Source organism: Pseudorca crassidens, chromosome 7, assembly GCF_039906515.1.
Source record: "Pseudorca crassidens isolate mPseCra1 chromosome 7, mPseCra1.hap1, whole genome shotgun sequence".
Taxonomy (NCBI): domain Eukaryota; kingdom Metazoa; phylum Chordata; class Mammalia; order Artiodactyla; family Delphinidae; genus Pseudorca; species Pseudorca crassidens.
The window spans coordinates 66,310,188-66,334,806 of record NC_090302.1 but is presented as its reverse complement, the minus strand read 5'-3'; the positions used below and the strand labels follow the sequence as shown (position 1 = coordinate 66,334,806).

General features: G+C 35.9%; 1 protein-coding gene across 7 annotated transcripts in view; it reads right to left on the bottom strand.

Annotated features, from left to right (window-relative positions):
* CNTLN (centlein) overlaps window positions 1-24,619 on the bottom strand; it is a 328,541-nt gene that overhangs the window by 218,774 nt on the left and 85,148 nt on the right. For all 7 annotated transcript variants that reach the window (XM_067744463.1, XM_067744465.1, XM_067744462.1 and 4 more), the window contains exons 4-5: window positions 4,993-5,127; window positions 4,205-4,384 (exon numbers count right to left, since the gene is read on the bottom strand). In XM_067744463.1, the coding sequence (XP_067600564.1) occupies window positions 4,205-4,384; window positions 4,993-5,127 (315 nt within the window). The remainder of the gene's footprint in view (window positions 1-4,204; window positions 4,385-4,992; window positions 5,128-24,619) is intronic.

Here is a 24,619-nt window from a genome sequence, read left to right as displayed (position 1 = left end):
AATGTAGGGGACACGGGTTCAAGCCCTGGTCCAGGAAGATCCCATATGCCATGGAGCAACTACGCCTGTGTACCACAACTACTGAGTCTGCGCTCTAGAGCCCACGAGCCACAACTACTGAGCCTGCATGCCACAACTACTGAAGCCCACGTGCCTACAGCACATGCTCTGCAACAAGAGAAGCCACCGCAATGAGAAGACCGTGCACCACAACAAAGAGTATTCCCCACTCGCCTCAACTAGAGAAAGCCTGCATGCAGTAATGAAGACCCAACGCAGCCAAAAATAAATTTTTTTTTTTTTTTTTTTTTTTTGCAGTACGCGGGCCTCTCACTGTTGTGGCCTCTCCCATTGCGGAGCACAGGCTCCAGACGTGCAGGCTCAGTGGCCATGGCTCACGGACCCAGCCGCTCCGCGGCATGTGGGATCTTCCTGGACCAGGACACGAACCCGTGTCCCCTGTATCGGCAGGCGGACTCTCAACCACTGCACCACCAGGGAAGCCCTAAATAAATGTTTTTTAAAAAAACACATAACATGCCAAAACTTACAGGATGTAGCAAAGGCAATGCTCAGAGGGACACGTATAGCTGTAAATGCCTACACTAAAAACGGTGACAGGTATTCAATACAATCTCTACCAAAATCATCTCAGCTTGCTTTTTTTTTGCAAGAAATGGAAAAGCTGATTCTAAAATTCATATAGAAATGCAAGACACACAGAATAGCCAACCATGAAAATGGAAGAATTTGGAGGACACACAAATCCCAACTGCAAAACTTACTATAAGTCTACAATAATCAATGTAGTGTGGCATATGAATGAGGATAAATGTATAGATCAAAGGAACAGAATTGAGGTCCAGAAATAAACCCTTATATTTACAGTCAACTGATTTTCAATAAACATGGCACGATAAATTCAGTGGGGGAAGAACAGTCTTTTTTAACAAATGGAGCTGGGACAACTGAATACACGTGCAAGAGAATGAAGCTGGATTCCTATCAAACATCATATTCAAAAATTAACTCAAAATGGATAAAGACATAAAGGTAAGAAATAAAACTCTTAGAAGAAAACATAAGTGTCCAATTTCATGATCTTTGATTAGGCAATGGTTTCTCAAGATGCATATCTGAGATGCATCTGAGAATGCCCAAAAGCATGGGCAACAAAAGAAAAAGGAGATAAATTAATTATCAAAATTTTAAACTTTTGTGTTCAAATACTACCATTAAGGATGTAAAAAACAACTCAGAAAACTGAAGAAAATAGTTTCAAATTATATCAATAAAAAGAGGCTTGTAACCAGAATATATGCAAAAGAAATGATTTCACATTTCTTCAAAGACATGCAAATGGCCAATAACATATAAAAAGATGACCAGAATTATTAGCTATCAGGGAAAAGCAAATCAAAACCACAATGAGATGCCATTCACATCCACAAAGATGGCTCCAATCAAAAAGATAGACAATAACAAGTGCTGACGAGGACAAAGAGAAATCAGAACGCTCAGTAACTCCTGTTTGGAATGTAAAATAGTACAGCTGCTTTTGAAAACAGTCTGACAGTTCCTCAGAAGCTTAAAAACAGAATTATCACATGAACTAGTAATCTCTCTTTGGTATGTACCTATGAGAAATAAAAATGTGTGATGTATACACAAAATATTGTACACAGATATTTGTAGCAGTATTATTCATAACACAAATATCTTCTACTTGAGATAAATGAATAAAATGTAGGATATTTATATAATAGAATATTATTAAACTATAAAAAGAATGAAGTACTGATACATGTTACAACATGGATAAACCCTGAAAACATTATTCTAAGTGGAAGAAGTGAGTCACAAAAGATCATATACTATAATTTCATTAATGTGAAATGTTTAGAGCAGATAAATCTATATATAGAGAAAGGCCATAAGTGGTTATCTCGGGCTGCAGAGCTAAGGATAAATGAGGAGTGATTGTTAAAGGTTACAGGGCTTCTTTTGGGGATGATGAAAATGTTCTAAAAGTAATTTTGATAATAGTTGCACAACTCTGCATAAACTAAAAACTATTGGCCTGTACACTTTAAATGGATTAAACGTATGGTATGTGAATTATACACCAAAAGGAAAGAAAGAGAGTTTTCTTACTGACAATGTAATTATATAAATTAGAAAAATCTAGAAAATGTACACATTTTTTGAACTAAGACATTTGGGGAAAATTGTTGAAAAGAAGCTCAAGATAATTCAATAATATTGCTGTCTTCTAGAAATAATTAATTAAAAATATAATTTAAAATATTATTCAGCAAAAAAATATTTAGCATAAAACAATATTTTAATATTAATAGCTAGGAATAAATCTAATAAAAATGAACAGTACCGTTCTAAGAAACTTACAAAACCACATGCCACATTCTTAAATAGCAGGATTATAATTCTTCCAAAATTAATTCATAAATTATATGATGTTCCAACCTGCTTTCTAACAGAATTTTTCAGTAAAACTAATGAAATGATCCTTAAATATTATTAGATAGTGAAGAGGCACATATAGGGCTCATGACTTACAAAAAGAAGAATAAAGAAGTAGATCACCCTACAAAACAATGAGTAAAATTCTAAAACTACAATACCTAAAACCATGAAAATAACAGGTTTTCCAGAAAGTCCAGAAACAGGAAGTCCAGAAACAAACCCAAACATACCCATGGAAACTTAGAGATGTGAGAGAGACTGAATCAGAAATCAATAAACTACTGAATAAACGGTGTGGAAGACGACACCCAAAAATGAATTCTAAATAGATTAAAAATGTTAGGGTAGGGAATACTTAAGAATATAAGACTTCTAAAACAAAAACATTAGAGAAGGAAATAATAAAAATGACTATAAAAATTCACAAGTTTTTGAATGTTTAATTCACCTTATTCAAGACTCACTGAACAGAAGGTATGTGTGATATATATATATTTTTAAAAGTATTGCTATCTAGAATAAAGAATGCTTACAAATTAATAAGAAAAGATAAGCACTCTAATAGAAAAAAAAGTCAGAACTGAAAATCACAGTAAATCATAGAATGGACTATTTGAATGGCAAATAAGGAAATGAAATCATCATCAAAAAATCATGCAGCTATGATTAACACAAGGAAGTACCACTTACCCTTATGACACTACCAAACTGCTTAAAGGCTGTAGGGAAGCAGAAACTGATATAAAAATAAGAAAACAAATGTGCCAGAATTCACTTCTCTCAATGGCTCAGTCATTCCCTGATTGTGCACTAACAGAATTACTGTATGTATTTCTTTAAATATCTGCAATGAATAGATTCACACACTCAGAAAGACAAATCCTTAAATAATCAGGCACACGTGCATACACTCACACACACGTAGACACACATATCCATTCTTACTATATTTTAATAGCACTATATATATATATATATGTGTGTGTATACTTATGTTATATATTCTTCTTAAGCATGTGTACATAGAGGAACTATCATATTTACTAGCACTAAAATTTGTCTGAGGCCTTTTCAACAAAATCTATGTTAAAAGAGAAACCTGAAATTCAGTGGGAAAAAATGAACAAAAACATTCTCAAGACCAAGAGAAAGCTACAAGAAAATATTATTTTGAAAAACAACTGATCAAAAAGGATATAAGAATATTATAAAGATTGATTGCACCTTTTATCTTCTATAAAAGTAAAATTTTACGATGAATAAGGCCCTCTCAAGCCAAAGAAACACATATAAAACACATGTGAGTATTTTTTAACTGTTTTGTGCTTTTTTTACATAGTTTTTAAAGGACCTGGAAAATACAGTATTAAAACTATATTGCAATGAATCCTAGCTGTATTTATAAATTTAATCCCTAACTGCAAAAAGCCAAAATTCATAATTCTAAATATGTTTTTTCAAAACATGTTTTATTTCAAAATGCAACAGCCTTTATTTTTTAATGATTACATTTTAGATAAGTATTTGAAGTCAGTTTCCTGCTTTGCAACATCAATTTTTAAAAAGCTGTGGGTCTTAACTGAAGGAATATAAATTAATGCTAGTCCCCACTGGTGGATATGAATATATAACTTGTTATTTAAAGAAAATAACATGTAATAAACTTCCTATAAGAAGTTAGATCCAAAATAACAGCACAGATTCCATTCTCATTGCATACCTTTATTTTTGCATCAATGCTATACTTTTCTTTTCTCCAATGTGCTTCCTGCTTCCTCAGTTTCTCCAGGTCATTTAGCAGGTCAGCGCAGTGGGTACTTAATTTCTCATTTTTCTCCTTCAGATTTTTTATAACCAGTCTGTTTTGCTCTTCCTTATTCTGTACACACTCCTTAGTGTCCTGTAGAACAGTACCACAGGGGCCGATAAACAAAACAGAATGAAACAAACCAAAAAATAGGTGAGAACTAATCAGCAAATATAAACTGTACAATTTTACCCCCACAGCAGCTTCTATATTTGATGGCCAAGGTCACCTGTATACTTTTATTGGCCTCTTTTCATGCAGGTGGATGGGTCATATTTTTTCACTGGATGACAGCTTTGATGAGTACACATTTGCAAAGAGCCCATTAATTGATCAAGCTGCCTTTGATGCTGTCCCCAGCTATTTCTGAGACCCACACAGACATATCCTCCCAGACCTGGGTTTTATCAATTAATAATGCCAGTCCCATCAGAATCTAATTACAAGAAGCCACATATTCACACTCCTACTTTCTTAGCTCCATTTCCATCATTAACTATTTATCTTAAAGTTATAAAGCTTAGAGTCTTAGCTTTAAAGCATCTTTCTCAGAGTTTCTGCATGTAAGAAAACTGTATGGTACAGCAGGGCCTAAGGCCATTTTTCCTCCAAGCTTGTCACTTTCTGTGCCACAAAGGCTGACAAAGCTTTAAGTAGGACTTCAAAGAAAGTACTGTAAAACTATGTACAAGTCAACACACCTTAACTTCTTGACTTTTATCTTTAAATTTCTTCTGCAAGTCACTGAATTCTTTCCTTAAGAAAGCATTTTCTTCATCTACTGCAACCTTCCGTTTTACAAGGTCATTTATTTCCTGTTTTAGTCCTGATTCTCTCTATGGAAAAAAGCAAAATTACTGATGAGCTGGTATTTCTAAGAAAAAATAATTTTATGTAAAAAGTTTTAGATTTTGACTGATAATATTAGAATTAACTACCTTTCATAATAACATCCATTATCATAATACTCATTTCCTATGACATGCCCAGAGATTTTCAAGTAAAATGTACAAATCTGGTACTGACTTACTAGTTTAAGATGAAGAACCCATTAAAAACTGGATACCAAATATTAAGCCACATACAGAAAGCAAACTTTTTGGATTTCTGTAATAGGAAAAAAATGAAATTTTACAAAACATTCTAATTAAAGAAAATGCTTATGTAACTAAAATAAGAATTATCCTCTATTTTACTATCATTCGGAAGAAAATGTTTTTTAGAGAAACGAATACAGTTTTGTGAAAGCATAAGCAATTTTAAAGAATGAAAAATGGAAAGTCTGCCTTGATACAAAAAGTATCTTGCTCTGTAGAAAGAATATTCAGAATATTAAAATTGCCATAATTTTTAACTGAATATTCTTCTCACCTACCAGAGTAAATGCTATCTAATTGGACGATGTATCCATGACTCAATTCTTAGTTTCCCTCTTCTCAAATCTTTACAGCTTTTCCCTCAGAAAATTTACCCACTCTCTTGGCTTCTGATCTCATCTCTGTCTGAAAGACTACAAAATCCATAATCCAGCCCTGACTCTTTCCCAATCACCAATCCCACATTTCCAGTTTTCTCTAAAATACCTCCATCTGAATTATCTGCTGCCACCTCGAACCAACATGCTAAAACAGACATCCATGTCCTGATATTAATTCTTTACTAAACTTACTCAACTTTTGTCAACCCACTCATTTTTTCAACCAATATTTGAAACTAGTAGCTCTTAAACTTTTTTGCAGTGTTTAATTTAGAATTTCTATTTTATTTAAACATTATTAAATTCATACTTGATATATGCTTTGTTATATTTTACCTTTATTATATATAGTAAAACTACATTATTTTTTAAAATTTTTATTGGAGTATAGTTGATTTATAATGTTGTATAAGTTTCTGCTGCACAGTAAAGTGAATCAGTTATACACATACATATATCCACTCTTTTTTGTACTCTTTCTCCATATATGCCATTGTAGAGTATTAAGTACAGCTCCCTGTGCTATACAGTACATTCTTATCAGTTATCTATTTTATATATAGTAGTGTATGTATGAAACTTTTATTTCATCTCTGTGTATACTGGGTCATGAAGTAAAATGTATTTTTTTCAGTGTGGGGATCACATTAATAAAACATTGCTTTTGATTATTTATATTAAGAGGTGGCATTACTAGTTCATAGGTTATATGCACTTCAAGAGTTCTCATAGCTCCACATGTGCACCAACATGACGCTCAAGCTTGGTAAGTTTTTACAAATGAGATATAAATGGTACCTCATATTACTTTTAATTTTTATTTCCTATTTTAATTATTAGGGCATATCAAAATGTGTTTGACATCAATCAAACAGCATAAAAACAGATGCATAACATGGCCCATCCACAATTCACAGCCTATTTTTCCTTTCTCATCTAAGTCTCAGCCTCCTTCAATATTCAATTTCTACCTCCTCAATGAAGCCTTCCCCAGCTATCACAGTAATTTCTGCTATTTCTGAATTTCTTTATTGCCTACATTATTCATTTGACACATAACAAATTACCTAGTCTTACTGATTATCTATGTACACATACTATCTCCCAAACTAGATTATAGTAAATGTTTATGAATGAGACTGACACTGAATGATAAATTCAATCCTATGAACACTAAGACTGAAACACCTACAGGCCTATCCTTTCAAAGGAGAACTGACAAAAATTGAGCATCCTCACCTATTCTGGAGACTATCAGGAAGGTGCGACACTAGATCAAATGATTTAAGGTTCAGAAGGGTTTGCCCAATAATGTGAACTAAACTTAACTTGACAATATAAATGACACCAATAGCAAGCCCTTTCATGAAAATTACTTAATATATTAAAATGTTGGCATTTGAGTGAATTTAGTAATCCACAGGACAAATATAGACTTAATTTCTAAATAAAAACACAAAATACAGTGGGAACTTAGTTAACCAAAACTATCAAATTTTGATAATTAGTTTAATAATTGGTATTATATATTATAATCATTAAAGTAATAAGTTAGACAAAGATGTACTCCCAATGGAAGAGGACTGATAAACTCTCAAAGATCTGTTAAATTTTGTATAACTCCAAACATTTTCCTGATAAAATATACCCTCAATGATCTAGTTTCTATAATGAAAGCACAGGTATATATAGTTACAATTCATTTATTTTGTTTTCTTTTTTACTGAGGTATAGTTGATTTATAATAAATTATGTAAGTTTCAGGTGTATAACATGATTCACAATTTTTAAAAGTTATACTCCATTTATAGTTATTATTCAAAATGGCTATATTCCCTGTGCTGTACAATATATTCTTTTAGCTTATTTACATTATACATAGTAGTTTGTACCTCTTAATCCCCTACACCTATCTTGTCCCTTCCCCTTTTCCTCTCCCCACTGGTAACCACTAGTTTGTTCTACGTGAGTCTGTTTCTTTTTTGTTATATTCATTAGTTTGTTTTATTGTTCAGATTCCACATATAAGTGATATCAAATATTATTTGTCTTTCTCTGACTTACTTCACTAAGCATAATACCCTCTAAGTCCTAAATTTAGCTTCATGAAACCTTTTCAAACAAACTTTTCTGGATACAGTAGAGTACATTCTTAATGGTCTGCCTTGAGTTAATATTAAAATAGCAAATAGAACTCAGAGGAACCATAAAGCATAAAGAGTGACAAGAGGAAGTATGTCTGAAACAAATAATTTATTATGGATAAGCCATGAAATGAATAATTCAAATCATGGTCAAAAGAAGTCTACAGAGTAAGAAAATGATCGTGAATATGAAGCATTTTCGAAAAAAAGTGGGGTGTGGCAGCAGTGGCACAGAAGACCTAAAACTGTAGGAGGCAATACTTGAGCATAGTTAATATATTATTTATATGACCTACTTTCAAATGCACATAAAAATTTTAATAAAAAAACAGAAAAGTAATGAAACCACAACAACTAAAACAATGGTAAATGGAGAAAGGGGAAGGGTTGAGAAATTAAATGTAAATGAGAACCAAAACTTATCTATGAGCTTCCTAGAAGGTAAGGAAAAAGAGAAATATAATGTTTAAAAAAATCATCTAATTGAATACAATACACTCGGTTATTAGCAGAGTCATGTTATCTAATATAATACTTAAAGGAGAAATTTATTACAAGATTTACTTTATAACTAACAGCAACAAAGGTAAAGCGTAGTCTTACCAAAAGAAGATATATGGCAATTTTTACACTATTATCAATAAAATATGTTATATTATTAGATTGTTCTATGAAAGATTTCCTGCAACTAGTTAAAAAAAAATGTGTGTGTGACTTTCTACTAGTTTGACTAGAAACATAGTTAAGATTTAAATAAACTAAAGGAATCATCATTCTTAACTGTTCCTCTATTCCACAGACTACAAGTTTAGAAAAGTAATGGCTATTGAACATTACTCAGTGGAAAAACAAAAACATAATGGAGGGACTTCTGGCTTCCAATCCAGGATGTAGGAACTTGGAAGTTGTCTCTCCTTTTCACGCAACATGAAAAAAGCTGAGCAAACTGAAAATCAACACCTCTTCCTAGAGTCATCAGAGAACTGAGGTCATAGGGCAAATTGCTGTTCCCAAAACTAGAGAGACAGGCAGATACAGAGAACGACAATTTAGCAGAGCAAAAACCCAGAAGAAAGGAAGCTCCATGGAAACCAGTAACAGGGTAGGAAAATCAAATTTGCAATTAACAAATTACTGGAGGATCAGTGTGGACATATTTGAGAGTTAAAATGTCTGGGAGGGCCCGGTCTAGAGGAGTTCCCATAATTTCGTGAATTCTACACAGAGGAGCACAATCAGATTGTCACTGTGAAGATCAGAGAAAAGTCCCTTCCTGCTTTCTGTGGGAGGAGAGGGAACACAGACATTTAAAAATATGCCCTAGCGGGGAGGAGTCAAGATGGCAGAATAGGAGGACGCAGAATTCGTTGCTCCTCGCAAGTACATCAAGAATACATCTACAAATAGAACAATTCTCATAGAGCACCTGCTGAACATTAGCAGACGACTTTGGAACCTAAAAGGACAAGAAAAATCCACTCACAACTGGGTAAGATGAAAGAAAGAAAAAAAAAGAAAAGAGGAATCAAAAATGGGACTAGCACCCCTGGCGGGAAGCTGAAGGTGAGGAGAGGTCCCTGCAACTCAGAAATTCTAACTCCCTCATGGTGGGGAAATCAGCTGGGAAAGAAAAGGACCTTCGGGGGAATCAAAGGAGAACAAAGCCATTGGTCAGTAGAAGGCAGGACAAAGTAAGAACTGCACACATGGTCTACACCACAGCTCTGTGCATTCCAGCCTGAGTCATGAGTCACCTATTGCAAACAAGGTCTGGGTGCTGGAAAATGGGATTTGGAGTGAGGACCCAGGGAGGGGACAGCTGTTGGCTACAAAAAGACAGCCTGAAGGGACAGGAGTAAGGAGCTCTACAACCAGGAGAGTTTGTGGGAAAAGTTCCAGACACCATAGAAGCAAGGCGTCACTCTTGAGTGGTATGCAAAGGGTGGGGCCACCATTACAACACCTTTGCAGCCGGCTTCTGCCTCCCCGGGCACAGCAGAGGGGACAGGAATGAGGGAAGCACAGCCAGGAATGCCCCTAGAGGAAGCGTGGTCTGCCTGGAAGGTGAAGTGCCATTGCTGAGTGGTGCATGGGGGCAGGGCAAGGCAGCCACCACCCTCACACGCCAGCTCCTGCATCCACGGGTACTGGGAGGGGGACTCCCACCAGAGCCAGTGCGCCACAGTCTGTTGCAACCGCCTGCTGGTCCCGGCTGCCGCAGGTAACTCGCACACACCCCAATTGTGGCCGCCCCCCAACTGTAGCCGCCGTACCCCTCCCTGGCCTGAATAAGTGTGACCCAATCAGCTGCTGCTTCCACTCCCTCTTGCCTGGGCAAGGAAGGAAGGTGGCGCACATGCAGAGAAGGGATCAAAACCGAAGCTGAGCCCCAGGGACAGTGCAACTAAGGAAGAGGAACGGAAATCTTTCCATGCAGTTGCAGAAGCTGCAGATTAAATCCCCAAGATCGGGTTGGTAAATCTTGCATCTGTGAGATACCTGAATAGATGAATGTTCCAACAATTGAGTTCAGTATAGCTTTCACAGCAGTGGACTTTGAGGGCAAGTACACTGGAGAGTCAGGCCAGGTCAGACTATGAGCTGACCCCACAGTGCCCACAGCAGGTGTAGAGACCTATGCAGAGGTATTGGAAGGCCTCCCTGGGAGGCGGGGATTGGCTATGGCTCACTGTGGGAGCAAGGACACTGAGAGAGGATGCCCCAAGAAAATATATTTATTACTGTTATGCTTTTATTGTTTGTTTCATTCTGTTCAGTTGTTGGTATTGTTGCTTTAATTATTTTTTATCTTTTATTCTTATTTTTTTAATATATATATTTTTAATTTTTCTATTTTTATTTTACTTTTTGGTTGTTTTGGGGTTTTTCTCTGGTTTTGGTTCTTTGATTTTTGTTTTATTTTATTTTTATTGCTTTCATGTATATATTTTATGTTTTCTTCACTTTTTTGCTTGCTTCCTTTCTGTTTTATTTTTCAGTTTTTGTTATTACTTTAGTCCATATTGATTTCTCTCATTTTTGAATTCTTTTGTTTGTTTGTTCTCTTATTTTTTTTCTGTGTGTGTGTGTTGTGTTGTTGTTGCTGCTGTTCGTTTGCTTTTGTTTTTGCTATTTGTCTTAGGCTTTATTCCTCTGTTAGTTTTCTTTACTTTTTGGGTTTTTTTCTTTCCTTTTTTTTCTTATTTCTCTGGTCACACTGTGCAGCTTCCAAGGTCTTGGTTCCCCGGCCAGGGGTCAGGCCTGGGCCTCCGTGGTGTGAGCACAGAGTCCAGCATGCTGGACCACCAGAGAATTCCCAGGACCAGGGAATATTAATTGGAGTGCGCTTTGCTGGAGGTATCCATATCAACACCAAGACCTGGCTCCACCCAACTGCCTGCAGGCTCCAGTGCTGGACACCTCACACCAAACAACCAGCAAGACATGAACACAGCCCCACCCGTCCACAGACAGGTTGCTTAAAGTCATACTAAGCTCACAGACTCCCCAAAACACATGACCTGATGCAGGCCTGCCATTAGAGGCAAAACACTCAGATCCACCCACCAGAGCGTAAGCACCAGTCCCTCCCACCAGGACACCTACACAAGCCCCTGGACCAACATCACTCACCAGAGGGCAGACCACAGAAGCAAGAGGAACCACAACCCTGCAGCCCACAGAAAGGAGACCATAAACAAAGCAGGTTAGACAAAATGAGATGACAGAGAAATATGCTGCAGATGAAGAAGCAAGGTAAAATCCCACAAAACCAAACAGATGAAGAGGAAATAGGTAATCTACCCGAGAAATAATTCAGAGTAATGATAGTAAAGATGATCCAAGATCTCAGAAACAAAATGGAGGCATGGATCAAGAAGATAAAAGAAATATTTAACAAGGACCTAGAAGAACCAAAGAACAAACAATCAGTAATGAACAGCACAATAACTGAAATGAAAAATACCCTAGAAGGAATCAATAGCAGAAAAACTGAGGCAGAAGAACAGATAAGTGACCTGTAAGACAGAATGGTAGAAATAACTGATGCAGAGCAGAATAAAGAAAAAAGAATGAAAAGAAATGAGGACAGTCTCAGAGACCTCTGGGACACGAAATGCACCAATATTCGAATTATAGGGGTCCCAGAAGAAGAAGTAGAGAAAGGGAAAGGGCCTAAGAAAATATCTGAACAGATTATACTCAAGAACTTCCCTAACATGGGAAAGGAAATAGCCACCCAAGTCCAGGAAGCACAAAGAGTCCCATACAGGATAAATCCAAGGAAAAACATGCCAAGACACATGTTATCAAGCTAAAAAAAATTAAATACGAAGAAAAAATATTAAAAGCAGCAAGGGAAAAGCAACAAATAAACTACAAGGGAATCCCCATAAGGTTATCAGCTCATTTTTCAGCAGAAACACTGCAGTCAAAAAGGAGTGGCAGGACATATTTAAAGTGATGAAAGGGGAAAACCTACAACCAAGACTACTCTACCCAGCATGGATCTGATCCAGATTTAATGGAGAAATCAAAAGCTTTACAGACAAGCAAAAGCTAAGAGAATTCAGCACCACCAAACCAGCTCTACAACAAATGCTAAAGGAACTCTCTAGGCAGGAAACACAAGAGAAGAAAAAGACCTACAAAAACAAAACAATTAAGAAAATGGTAATAGGAATATACATATCGATAATTACCTTGAATGTACATACATATCGATAATTACCTTGAATGTAAATGGATTACATGCTCCAACCAAAAGACAAAGACTGGCTGAATGGACACAATAACAAGACCCGTGTATATGCTGTCTACAAGAGACCCACTTCAGACCTAGGGACACATACAGACTGAAAGTAAGGGGATGGAAAAAGATATTCCATGCAAATGGGAATCATAAGAAAGCTGGAGTAGCAATACTCATACCACACAAGATAGACTTTATTATCTTTTTCCATTTTATTTTTTGGCTGTGCCGGGTATTACTTGCAGCAGGCAAGATCTTCGTTGCAGCATGCAGTATATTTAGTTGCAGCACACGCGCTCTTCATTGCAGCATGCAGGCTTCTTTCTAGTTGTGGCACGCAAACTTCTCTCTAGCTGTGGTACATGGGCTCCAGGGCACGTGGGCTCTGTACTTGTGGCACACAGGCTCTGCAGTTGAGGCGTCCAAGCTCAATAGTTAAAGCACACGGGCTTAGTTACCCCACGGCATGTGGGATCTTAGTTCCCCAACCAGGGATTAAACCTGCATCCCCTGCATTGGAAGGTGGATTCTCTACCACTGGACCACCAGGGAAGCCCGAAGAGAGACTTTAAAATAAAGACTATTACAAGAGAAAAGGAAGGACACTACATAGTGATCAAGGGATCAATCCAAGAAAAAGATATAAGAATTGTAAATATTTATGCACCCGAGGTATGTAGGAGTACCTCGATACATAAGGTAAATGCTAACAGCCATAAAAGGGGAATTTGACAGTAACACAATAATAGTGGGGGACGTTTACACTCCACTTACACCAATGGACAGATCAGCAAGACAGAAAATTAATAAGGAAACACAAGACTTAAATGACACATCAGACCAGATAGACTTAACTGACATTTATAGTACATCCCATCCAAAAGCAGCAGAATACACTTTCTTCTCAAGTGCACACAAAACATTCTCCAGGAGAGATCACATCCTGGCTCATAAATCAAGTCTCAGTAAATTTAAGAAAACTGAAATCGTATCAAGCATCTTTTCCAACCATAACACTATGAGATCAGAAATCAATTACAGGGAAAAAAATGTAAAAACCATAAACACATGGAGGCTAAACAATATGCAACTGAATAACCAAGAGATCACTGAATAAATTAAAGAGAAAATCAGAAAATAATAAGAAACAAATGACAACAAAAACATGACAACCCAAGACTTATGGGATGCAGCAAAAGCAGTTCTAGGATGGAAGTTTATAGCAATACAATCTTACCTCAAGAAACAAGAAAAATCTCAAATAAACAACCTAACCTTACATCTAGAGCAACTAGAGAAAGAAGAACAAACAAAACCCAAAGTTAGTAGAATGAAAGAAATCATAAATACCATAGCAGAATAAATGAAATAGAAAGGAAGGAAACAATAGCAAAAATCAATAAAACTAAAAGCTGGTTCTCTGAAAAGTAAACAAAATTGATAAACCTTTAGCCAGATTCCACAAGAAAAAAGGGAGAGGACTCAAATCAATAAAATTAGAAATGAAAAAGGAGAAGTTACAGCTGACACCGCAGAAATACAAAGGATCATAGAGACTACTACAAGCAACTATATGCCAATAGAATGGACAACATGGAAAAAATGGACAAATTCTTAGAAAAGGACAACCTCCCAGGACTGAGCCAGGAAGAAATAGAAAACATAAACAGACAAATCACAAGTAATGAAATTGAAACTGTGATTAAAAATCTTCCAACCAACAGAACTCCAGAACCAGAAGCCTTCACAGGCGAATTCTATCAAACATTTAGGGAAGAGCTAACACCTATTCTTCCCAAACTCTTGCAAAAATTGCAGAGGGTAGAACACTCCCAAACTCATTCTACAAGGCCACCATCACCCTGATAGCAAAACCAGACAAAGATATCACAAAAAGATAACTATAGGCCAATATCACTGATGAACATAGACACAAAAATCCTCAATGAAATACTAGCAAAATGAATCCAACAACACATAAAAAGGATCAAACACCATGATCAAGTGGGGTTTATCCCAGGGATGCAAGGATTCTTCAATAAACACAAATCAATGTGATATACCATATTAACAAACTGAAGAACAAAAACCATATGACCATCTCAACACATGCTGAAAAGGCTTCTGACAAAATTCAACACACATTTATGATAAAAAAAACTCTCCAGAAAGTGGGCATAGAGGGACTCTACCTCAACATAATAAAGGTCATATACGACAAACCCACACCCAACATTATTCTCAATGGTGAAAAACTGAAAACATTTCCTCTAAGATCAGGAACAAGACAAGGGTGCCCACTCTCACCACTATTTATTCAACATAGTTTTGGAAGTCTCAGCCATGGAAATGAGAGAAGAAAAAGAAATAAAAGAAATTCAAAGTGGAAAAGAAGAAGTAAAACTGTCACCATTTACAGATGATATGATACTATATATAGAAAATCCTAAAGATGCTACCAGAAAACTACTAGAGCTAATCAATGCATTTGGTAAAGTAGCAGGATACAAAATTAATGCACAGAAATCTCTGGCATTCCCATACACTAATGATGAAAAATCTGAAAGAGAAATTAAGGAAACACTCCCATTTACCATTGCAACAAAAAGAATAAAATATCTAGGAATAAACCTACCTAGGGAGACAAAAGACCTGTATGCAGAAAACTATAAGACACTGATGAAAGAAATTAAAGATGATACAAACAGATGGAGAGATATACCATGTTCTTGGATTGGAAGAATCAACATTGTGAAAATGACTATACTACCCAAAGCAATCTACAGATTCAATGCAATCCCTATCAAACTACCACTGGCATTTTTCACAGAACTAGAACAAAAAATTTTACAATTTTTATGGAAACACAAAGACCCCGAAGAGCCAAATCAATCTTGAGAAAGAAAAATGGAGGTGGAGGAATCAGGTTCCCTGACTTCAGACTATACACAAAGCTACAGTAATCAAGACAACATGGTACTGGCACAAAAACAGAAATATAGATCAATGGAACAGGATAGAAAGCCCAGAGATTAAATCCACGCACCTATGGTCAACTAGTCTATGACAAAGGAGACAAGGATACACAATGGAGAAAAGACGGTCTCTTCAATAAGTGGTGCTAAGAAAACTGGACAGCTACATGTAAAAGAATGAAATTAGAACACTTCCTAACACCCTACAAAAGAAAAAAAAATTCAAAATGGATTAAAGACCTAAATATAAGACTGGACACTATAAAACTCTCAGAGGAAAACAAAGTCAGAACACTCTGTGACATAAATCATAGCAAGATCTTTTTTGACCCACCTCCTAGAGTAATGGAAATAAAAACAAAAATAAACAAATGGGACCTAATGAAACTTAAAAGCTTTTGCACAGCAAAGGAAACCATAAACAAGACGAAAAGACAACCCTCAGAATGGGAGAAAATATTTGCAAAGGAAGCAACTGACAAAGGATTAATCTCCAAACTATACATGCAGCTCATGGAGCTCAATATCAAAAAAAGAAAAAAACCAATAAAAAAAATGGATGGAAGACCCAAATAGACATTTCTCCAAAGAAGACATACATATGGCCAACAGACACATGAAAAGATGCTCAACATCACTAATTATTAGAGAAATGCATATCAAAACTACAATGAGGTATCACCTCACACCAGTCAGAATGGCCATCATCAAAAAATCTATAAACAGTAAATGCTGGAGAGGGTGTGGAGAAAAGGGAACCTTCATGCACTCTTAGTAGGAATGTAAACTGATACAGCCACTATGGAGAACAGTATGGAGGTTCCTCAAAAAAGTAAAACTAGAACTACCATACGACCCAGCAATCCCACTACTGGGCATATACCCTGAGAAAATCATAATTCAAAAAGACACATGCACCCCAATGTTCATTACAGCACTGTTTACAAAAGCCAGGACATGGAAGCAACCTAAATGTCTATCAACAGAGGAGTGGATAAAGAAGATGTGGTACATATATATACCATGGAATATTACTCAGCCATAAAAAGGAACAAAACTGGGTCATTTGCAGAGACATGGTTGGACCTAGAGAGCGTCATAAAGAGTGAAGAAAGTCATTAAGAGAAAAACAAACATCGTACATTAAGACATACATGTGGAATCTACAAAAATGTCACAGACTATCTTATTTGCAAAGCTGAAAGAGAGACAGAGACGTAGAGAACAAATGTATGGATACCAAGGAAGAAAGGGTGGGGGTGGGAGGAACTGGGAGATTCAGATTGACATATATACACAATTGATACTATGTGTAGAATTGATAACTAATGAGAACATACTGTATCACACAGGGAACTCTACTTTATGCACTGCGGTAACCTAAATGGGAAGGAAATCCAAAAAAGAGGGGATATATATATAAGTAGAGCTGATTTATTTTGCTGTACAGTACAAACTAACACAACATTGTAAAGCAACTATGCTCCAATAAAAACTAATTTAAAAATAAAATAAAATAAAATTTCCCCTAAGTATATATTTCTTAACAAGGCCTCTCCTCAAGAGAAATTATTTTACCAAAGCCTGCTGGAATTTTACCAGAGACTAACCAACCCCCAGGGTGTAAAAACCCAACTCCAAAACCCTCTAGCCTTCCAATCTTTCCTAAAGGAGAAAAAACTGAGAAGCACTTGTGAAGGTCAGAGCCTAGGGGCACAAGCTCACTAAAAGACTGAGACCTAAACATAAGACTATGGAATACTTCCCCTCCCCAGACACCTCACAATAGGTTTCATCAATAGGGCTTCGGTATAATAAAAAGGTAATACAACTGAAAGACCTTTGTGTTTCAGATGATATCTAAGAAGTCTCTCAAGAAAACAAAATAGATAAACAGCCAGACTCATCAAGAAAAAAAGGGAGAAGATTCAAATCAATAGAATTAGAAATGAAAAAGAAGAAGTAAAAACTGACACTGCAGAAATACAAAAGATCATGAGAGATTACTACAAGCAACTACATGCCAATAAAATGGACAACCTGGAAGAAATGGACAAATTCTTAGAAAAACACAACCTGCCAAGAATGAATCAGGAAGAAATAGAAAATATGAACAGACCAATCACAAGCACTGAAATTAAAACTGTGATTAAAAATCTTCCAACAAACAAAGGCCCAGGACCAGATGGCTTCACAGGCGAATTCTGTCAAACATTTAGAGAAGAGCTAACACCTATCCTTCTCAAACTCTTCCAAAAAATAGCAGAGGGAGGAACCCTCCCAAATTCATTCTACGAGGCCACCATCACCTTGATACCAAAACCAGACAAGGATGTCACAAAGAAAGAAAACTACAGGCCAATATCACTGATGAACATAGATGCAAAAATCCTCAACAAAATACTAGCAAACAGAATCCAACAGCACATTAAAAGGATCATACACCATGATCAAGTGGGGTTTCTTCCAGGAATGCAAGGATTCTTCAATATACGCAAATCAATCAATGTAATAAACCATATTAACCAATTGAAGGAGAAAAACCATATGATCATCTCAATAGATGCAGAGAAAGCTTTCGACAAAATTCAACACCCATTTATGATAAAAACCCTGCAGAAAGTAGACATAGAGGGAACTTTCCTCAACATAATAAAGGCCATATATGAAAAACCCAGAGCCAATATCGTCCTCAATGGTGAAAAACTGAAAGCATTTCCACTAAGATCAGGAACAAGACAAGGTTGCCCACTCTCACCACTCTTATTCTACGTAGTTTTGGGAGTTTTAGCCACAGCAATCAGAGAAGAAAAAGAAATAAAAGGAATCCAAATCGGAAAAGAAGAAGTAAAGCTGTCATTGTGTGCAGATTACATGATACTATACATAGAGAATCCTAAAGATGCTACCAGAAAACTACTAGAGCTAATCAATGCATTTGGTAAAGTAACAGGATCCAAAATTAATGCACAGAAATCTCTGGCATTCCCATACACTAATGATGAAAAATCTGAAAGTGAAATCAAGAAAACACTCCCATTTACCATTGCAACAAAAAGAATAAAATATCTAGGAATAAACCTACCTAAGGAGAAAAAAGACCTGTATGTACAAAATTATAAGACACTGATGAAAGAAATTAAAGATGATACAAATAGATGGAGAGATATACCATGTTCTTGGATTGGAAGAATCAACATTGTGAAAATGATTCTACTACCCAAAGCAATCTACAGATTCAATGCAATCCCTATCAAACTATCACTGGCATTTTTCACAGAACTAGAACAAAAACTTTCACAATTTCTATGGAAACACAAAAGACCCCGAATAGCCAAAGCAATATTGAGAACGAAAAATGGAGCTGGAGGAATCAGGCTCCCTGACTTCAGACTATACTACAAAGCTACAGTAATCAAGACAGTATGGTACTTTCACAAAAACAGAAAGATAGATCAATGGAACAGGATAGAAAGCCCAGAGATAAACCCACACACATATGGTCACCTTATCTTTGATAAAGGAGGCAGGAATGTACAGTGGAGAAAGGACAGCTTCTTCAATAAGTGGTGCTGGAAAAACTGGACAGGTACATGTAAAAGTATGAGATTAGATCACTCCCTAACACCATACACAAAAATAAGCTCAAAATGGATTAAAAACCTAAATGTAAGGCCAGAAACTATCAAACTCTTAGAGGAAAACACAGGCAGAAAGAACACTCTACGACATAAATCACAGCAAGATCCTTTTTGACCCACCTCCTAGAGAAATGGAAATAAAAACAAAAATAAACAAATAGGACCTAATGAAACTTCAAAGCTTTTGCACAGAAAAGGAAACCATAAACAAGACTAAAAGACAACCCTCAGAATGGGAGAAAATATTTGCAAATGAAGCAACTGACAAAGGATTAATTTCCTAAATTTACAAGCAGCTCGTGAAGCTCAATAACAAAAAAACAAACAACCCAATCCAAAAATGGGCAGAAGACGTAAATAGACATTTCTCCAAAGAAGATATACAGACTGCCAACAAACACATGAAAGAATGCTCAACATCATTAATCATTAGAGAAATGCAAATCAAAACTACAATGAGATATCATCTCACACCAGTCAGAATGGCCATCAAAAAAAAATCTAGAAACAATACATGCTGGAGAGGGTGTGGAGAAAAGGGAACACTCTTGTACTGCTGGTGGGAATGTGATTGGTACAGACACTATGGAGAACAGTATGGAGGTTCCTTAAAAAACTAAAAATTGAACTACCATATGACCCAGCAATCCCACTACTGGGCATATACCCTGAGAAAACCATAATTCAAAAAGAGTCACGCACCAAAATGTTCACTGCAGCTCTATTTACAATAGCCCGGAGACGGAAACAACCTAAGTGCCCATCATCAGATGAATGGATAAAGAAGATGTGGCACATATATACAATGGAATATTACTAAGCCATAAAAAGAAACAAAATTGAGCTATTTGTAATGAGGTGGATAGACCTAGATTCTGTCATACAGAGTGAAGTAAGTCAGAAAGAGAAAGACAAATACCATATGCTAACACATATATATGGAATTTAAGAAAAAAAATGTCATGAAGAACCTAGGGGTAAGACAGGAATGAAGACACAGACCTACTAGAGAACAGACTTGAGGATATGGGGAGGGGGAAGGGTGAGCTGTGACAAAGCGAGAGAGAGGCATGGACATATATACACTACCAAACGTAAGGTAGACAGCTAGTGGGAAGCAGCCGCATAGCACAGGGAGATCAGCTCAGTGCTTTGTGACTGCCCGGAGGGGTGGGATAGGGAGGGTGGGAGGGAGGGAGACGCAAGAGGGAAGAGATATGGGAACATATGTATATGTATAACTGATTCACTTTGTTATAAAGCAGAAACTAACACCATTTTAAAGCAATTATACCCCAATAAAGATGTTAAAAAAAAGAAACCCAAATAAAAAGGACACCAAAGCAAACGTTAGCCTTTGCTAAACAAACAGTAAACAAAGCCTAACCCCTAGCAGATAAACATAAAACCTCACACTAAAGACCTTTCTCTCAGTACATTTTACCCATTTGGTTAATTTTATGTGTCAACTTGGTTAAACCACTCTACCCATGATAACCAGTTGTTTTTTGTTTTTTGGGTATTTTTGCGATACGCGGGCCTCTCACTGTCGTGGCCTCTCCCGTTGTGGAGCATAGGCTCCGGACGCGCAGGCTCAGTGGCCATGGCTCATGGGCCTAGCCGCTCCACGGCATGTGGGATCTTCCCGGACCAGGGCACGAACCTGTGTCCCCTGCATCGGCAGGCGGACTTTCAACCACTGCGCCACCAGGGAAGCCCAAATAACCAGTTTTTAATCAAACACCAATCTAGATGTTGCTGTGAAAGTGTTTCGTAGATGTGATTAACATTTAAATCAGTAGACTTTGAGTAAAACAGATAACGCCTCCATAATGTGAATGGGTCTCATACAACCAATTTAAGACCTTACAAAAAAGAACTAATCCTCTGAGGGGGAAGGAATTTTGCCTCCAGAATGCTTTTGGGTTCAGCTGCAATATCAACTCTTCCCTGGGTCTCCAGTTTGTTATGCATAATTTAGATTTGCCAGCCCACAACTATCAATACATGAAACAACGCCTTAAAATCAACTTCTCAGTCTCTCTCTGTCTCTCTCTCATATCTTTATTTATCTATCTATCTCTACACACACACACACACACAAAATTAGTTCTGTTTCTCTGGAGAATCCTATTACAGACTTTGTTCCTGTTTAGGACTTCAGTCTTAAAATTGCAAGGACTTGGATTCTGTCAACGACCTGAATAAGCTTAGAAGGAGATTCTTCCCAAATTAAGCCTCCAGATGAAAACATAAGCCAATTGAAAACTCAATTACAATCGAGATAATGAGCAGAGGACCCACCTAAACTATGCCCAGACTCCTGACCCACAGCAATTTAATAAATGTGTACATTCTTTTAAGGCTTTAATTTGTTATACAGCAGGAGAAAAACTAATGTACCACAAGATATCTTCCCGAAGAATTTATAAGAGAAAATAATAGAGAAAATGGTTATGAAACATAAACACTAGAAATCTTGACAATATAAAAAAATACAACCAACAATGCTAAGAACAGGAAATTAAGTCCTCCAATTACTCTCTTTAAGTTCACTTCAAAATGGAGGAGAAAGGATGAATAAGTAAAAATTTGCTAATTTTCTCATTTTCTTTTTACAGTATGCAGTTGAGAGATACTATTCATATTTTTTAGAATATGTTAGCATCAAGATGTATAGTGTTCAAACACAAGTATCACATGATATCACTTATATGTGGAATCCAAAAGAATGACACAAATGAACTTATTTGCAACACAGAAACAGACTCACAGACATAGAAAGCAAACATTGTTACCAAAGGGAAAAGGGAGGGCTGGATAAATTAGGAGTTTGGGATTAACAGCTACACACCACTATATATAAAGAAGATAAACAACAAAGACCTGCTGTATAGCACAGGGAACTATATTCAATATCTTGTAATAACCGATAGTGGAAAATAATCTGAAAAAGAATATATATACATATATGTATACACACATATATATAACTGAATCACTTTGCTATATACCTTAAGCTAACATAAGATTGTAAATCAACTATACTTCAATTTTAAAAAGTATAGTGTTAAATATTATATATAAAATAATAAATTTAATCACAAGAACTGATACAGACCCTAAACCTTCCAAATTATCAACGTAAGAGTGCATGCACATATACACACACACACAAATGAAGAGAAGACAGATATGTGGCAAATTTTAAAAAGACAAAGAAAATACTAAAGCAGAAAGCCTAAGGTCAATCAGAGAACAAAGATCAAATAAGTATATCAGATCTTACGCAGATGGAATAAACTTATCTTTAAAAAGGTAAAGACGTAAATATTGAGTCAAGACACAAAGTTCAACCAAATAGTATATACAAGAGATTCATCTAAATATGCAATGTTAAAGGATGAACAAATATATAACAAATTTAACTGAAAGAATGCTGGAGGAAAGATAATAGTTTAAGAAGAAAATTAAGATATAATCTGAATGACTAAAGATGAAAAAATTAGAATAAATGTATTAAATCTTGTTATCTTCTTGATCTCATGGTCTCCACCTTCAACTAGAATTCTGTTAACTAAATTAAGTCTCCTTGTATTGTATTTTAATTTCCTTCTCCACTACTTTCAAATATTTTGCCTAACATTTTTTAAATGCAAAAATTTCTTTCTCTGCACTGTTAAATTTCCTCATTTGTTTCCACTACTTTCTAAGAATTCAGTGATCTCTTAAAATGTCATATACCATTCCACTTGTGTTGCTTTCTAAAATCACTAAAAACTTCATGATTGTTGAATTTAATATTTTTTCACAAACCTCATGAATTTTGTAACATTTTACATTAACCACCTTTTGTTTCTTGAAACTGTCCTCTCTCAATTCATGACATATGACATTATACTTCTCTCTTTCTACTTCTCTGAACAGTCTTTTCATCTCTTTAACCGAAACTTGTTCTTCCTCTCACCCATTAATAATATCAGCAAATATCTAGTTCTTAGAATTCCGTTTAAAGTCTTCCCTCTAACTATAACATTAGATATCTATATATCAAGGAGAAAACTCCTTCCCAAGGATTGGATCCATGCTTTCAATGGTTTGCTTAAAAATCTCTAAATGGAATTCCCACCAATAACTAAAACACAAATTGTCTAAAAGAAGCTCAGAAGTCATCCTCACAGTAAGTTGTTGTACCTCTTTATAATAACCCTGTTTCTGACAACAACGCCACTGCTCCCCTGGATTCTCCAGGCTGAAAACCTAAGAGTCACTTTCAAATTACTGTCTGTTCCTTATGGTTCTAATTTATATATCTTTAATTCTTGCAAAACTAATAGTTCAGGTTCATGTTATTACTCTTATACTATGAAATAATCTTCTTACAGATCATTCTACTTTCTGCTTTTCTTTTTCTAATTGTATACTGGATTATCAGTTTTATTTTCAGAGATTACAGATTAATTAACTTAAGTGAATGAAAAGCTTAGATAGATTCCTTTGGCCTGTAAGTCCAACTACTTCATTCTAGCAATAAAGGCCTTTCCTTAATACAGGTCCAATATAATATTCATCTTAGCCTACACTGCTACATATTATCTATGAAACAAACTATAAATTTCAGTATCACCCAAACATACTCTATACTCCCACCTTCAAGAATTTTGCCTGATGTTCACCATGGGCAAATCCTCCTATAATCTCTACCTATTAAAACCATTTGAATACCTTAAGACCTCTCCACAGAATTTAATCTCTCCTTCCTTTGAATCTTTATAGCACTCTGCTTGTGATTCTCTCATGGCACTTAAAATACATTGGTTTTATTCAATTTAAGTCACACATTTAAAAATATTCAAAGAGCATCTATTATAAATCAGGCAATATGGTAAATATTAGATGTTGGGTATACAAGGGTCCCCACCCTCACAGAACCTTAATCTAATGTAGCAGAATATGGTTACTTGCACCTCACTTTTATCCCCACCCTACTGCTCATAGAGACTTAGAAATCATTAAAGGCAAGAAATTTAACTCTGAATTTTCCACAGTACCATCACAAGATAATGTCTACATTTAATACAGCAATTTGTTGAATTAAACTGAAAATATACCCTGTAGAAAGTGACAAGCATTATTGTACAAAAGTATACATGGTTTAGGCTAAGAAATTAAAGGCCCTAGAAAACAAATTAGGTGCCTAAAAAACAAATAATTTCTCTCATGGGCATTTAATATTTTATGAGCTAAGTGATTCTACTCAAAAAGTAAATAGTGAAATAATATCTACCCAAGGAAAAGGAAGTAGAAAAAGAATTTAGCAAAGACAAAAGAAAAATAT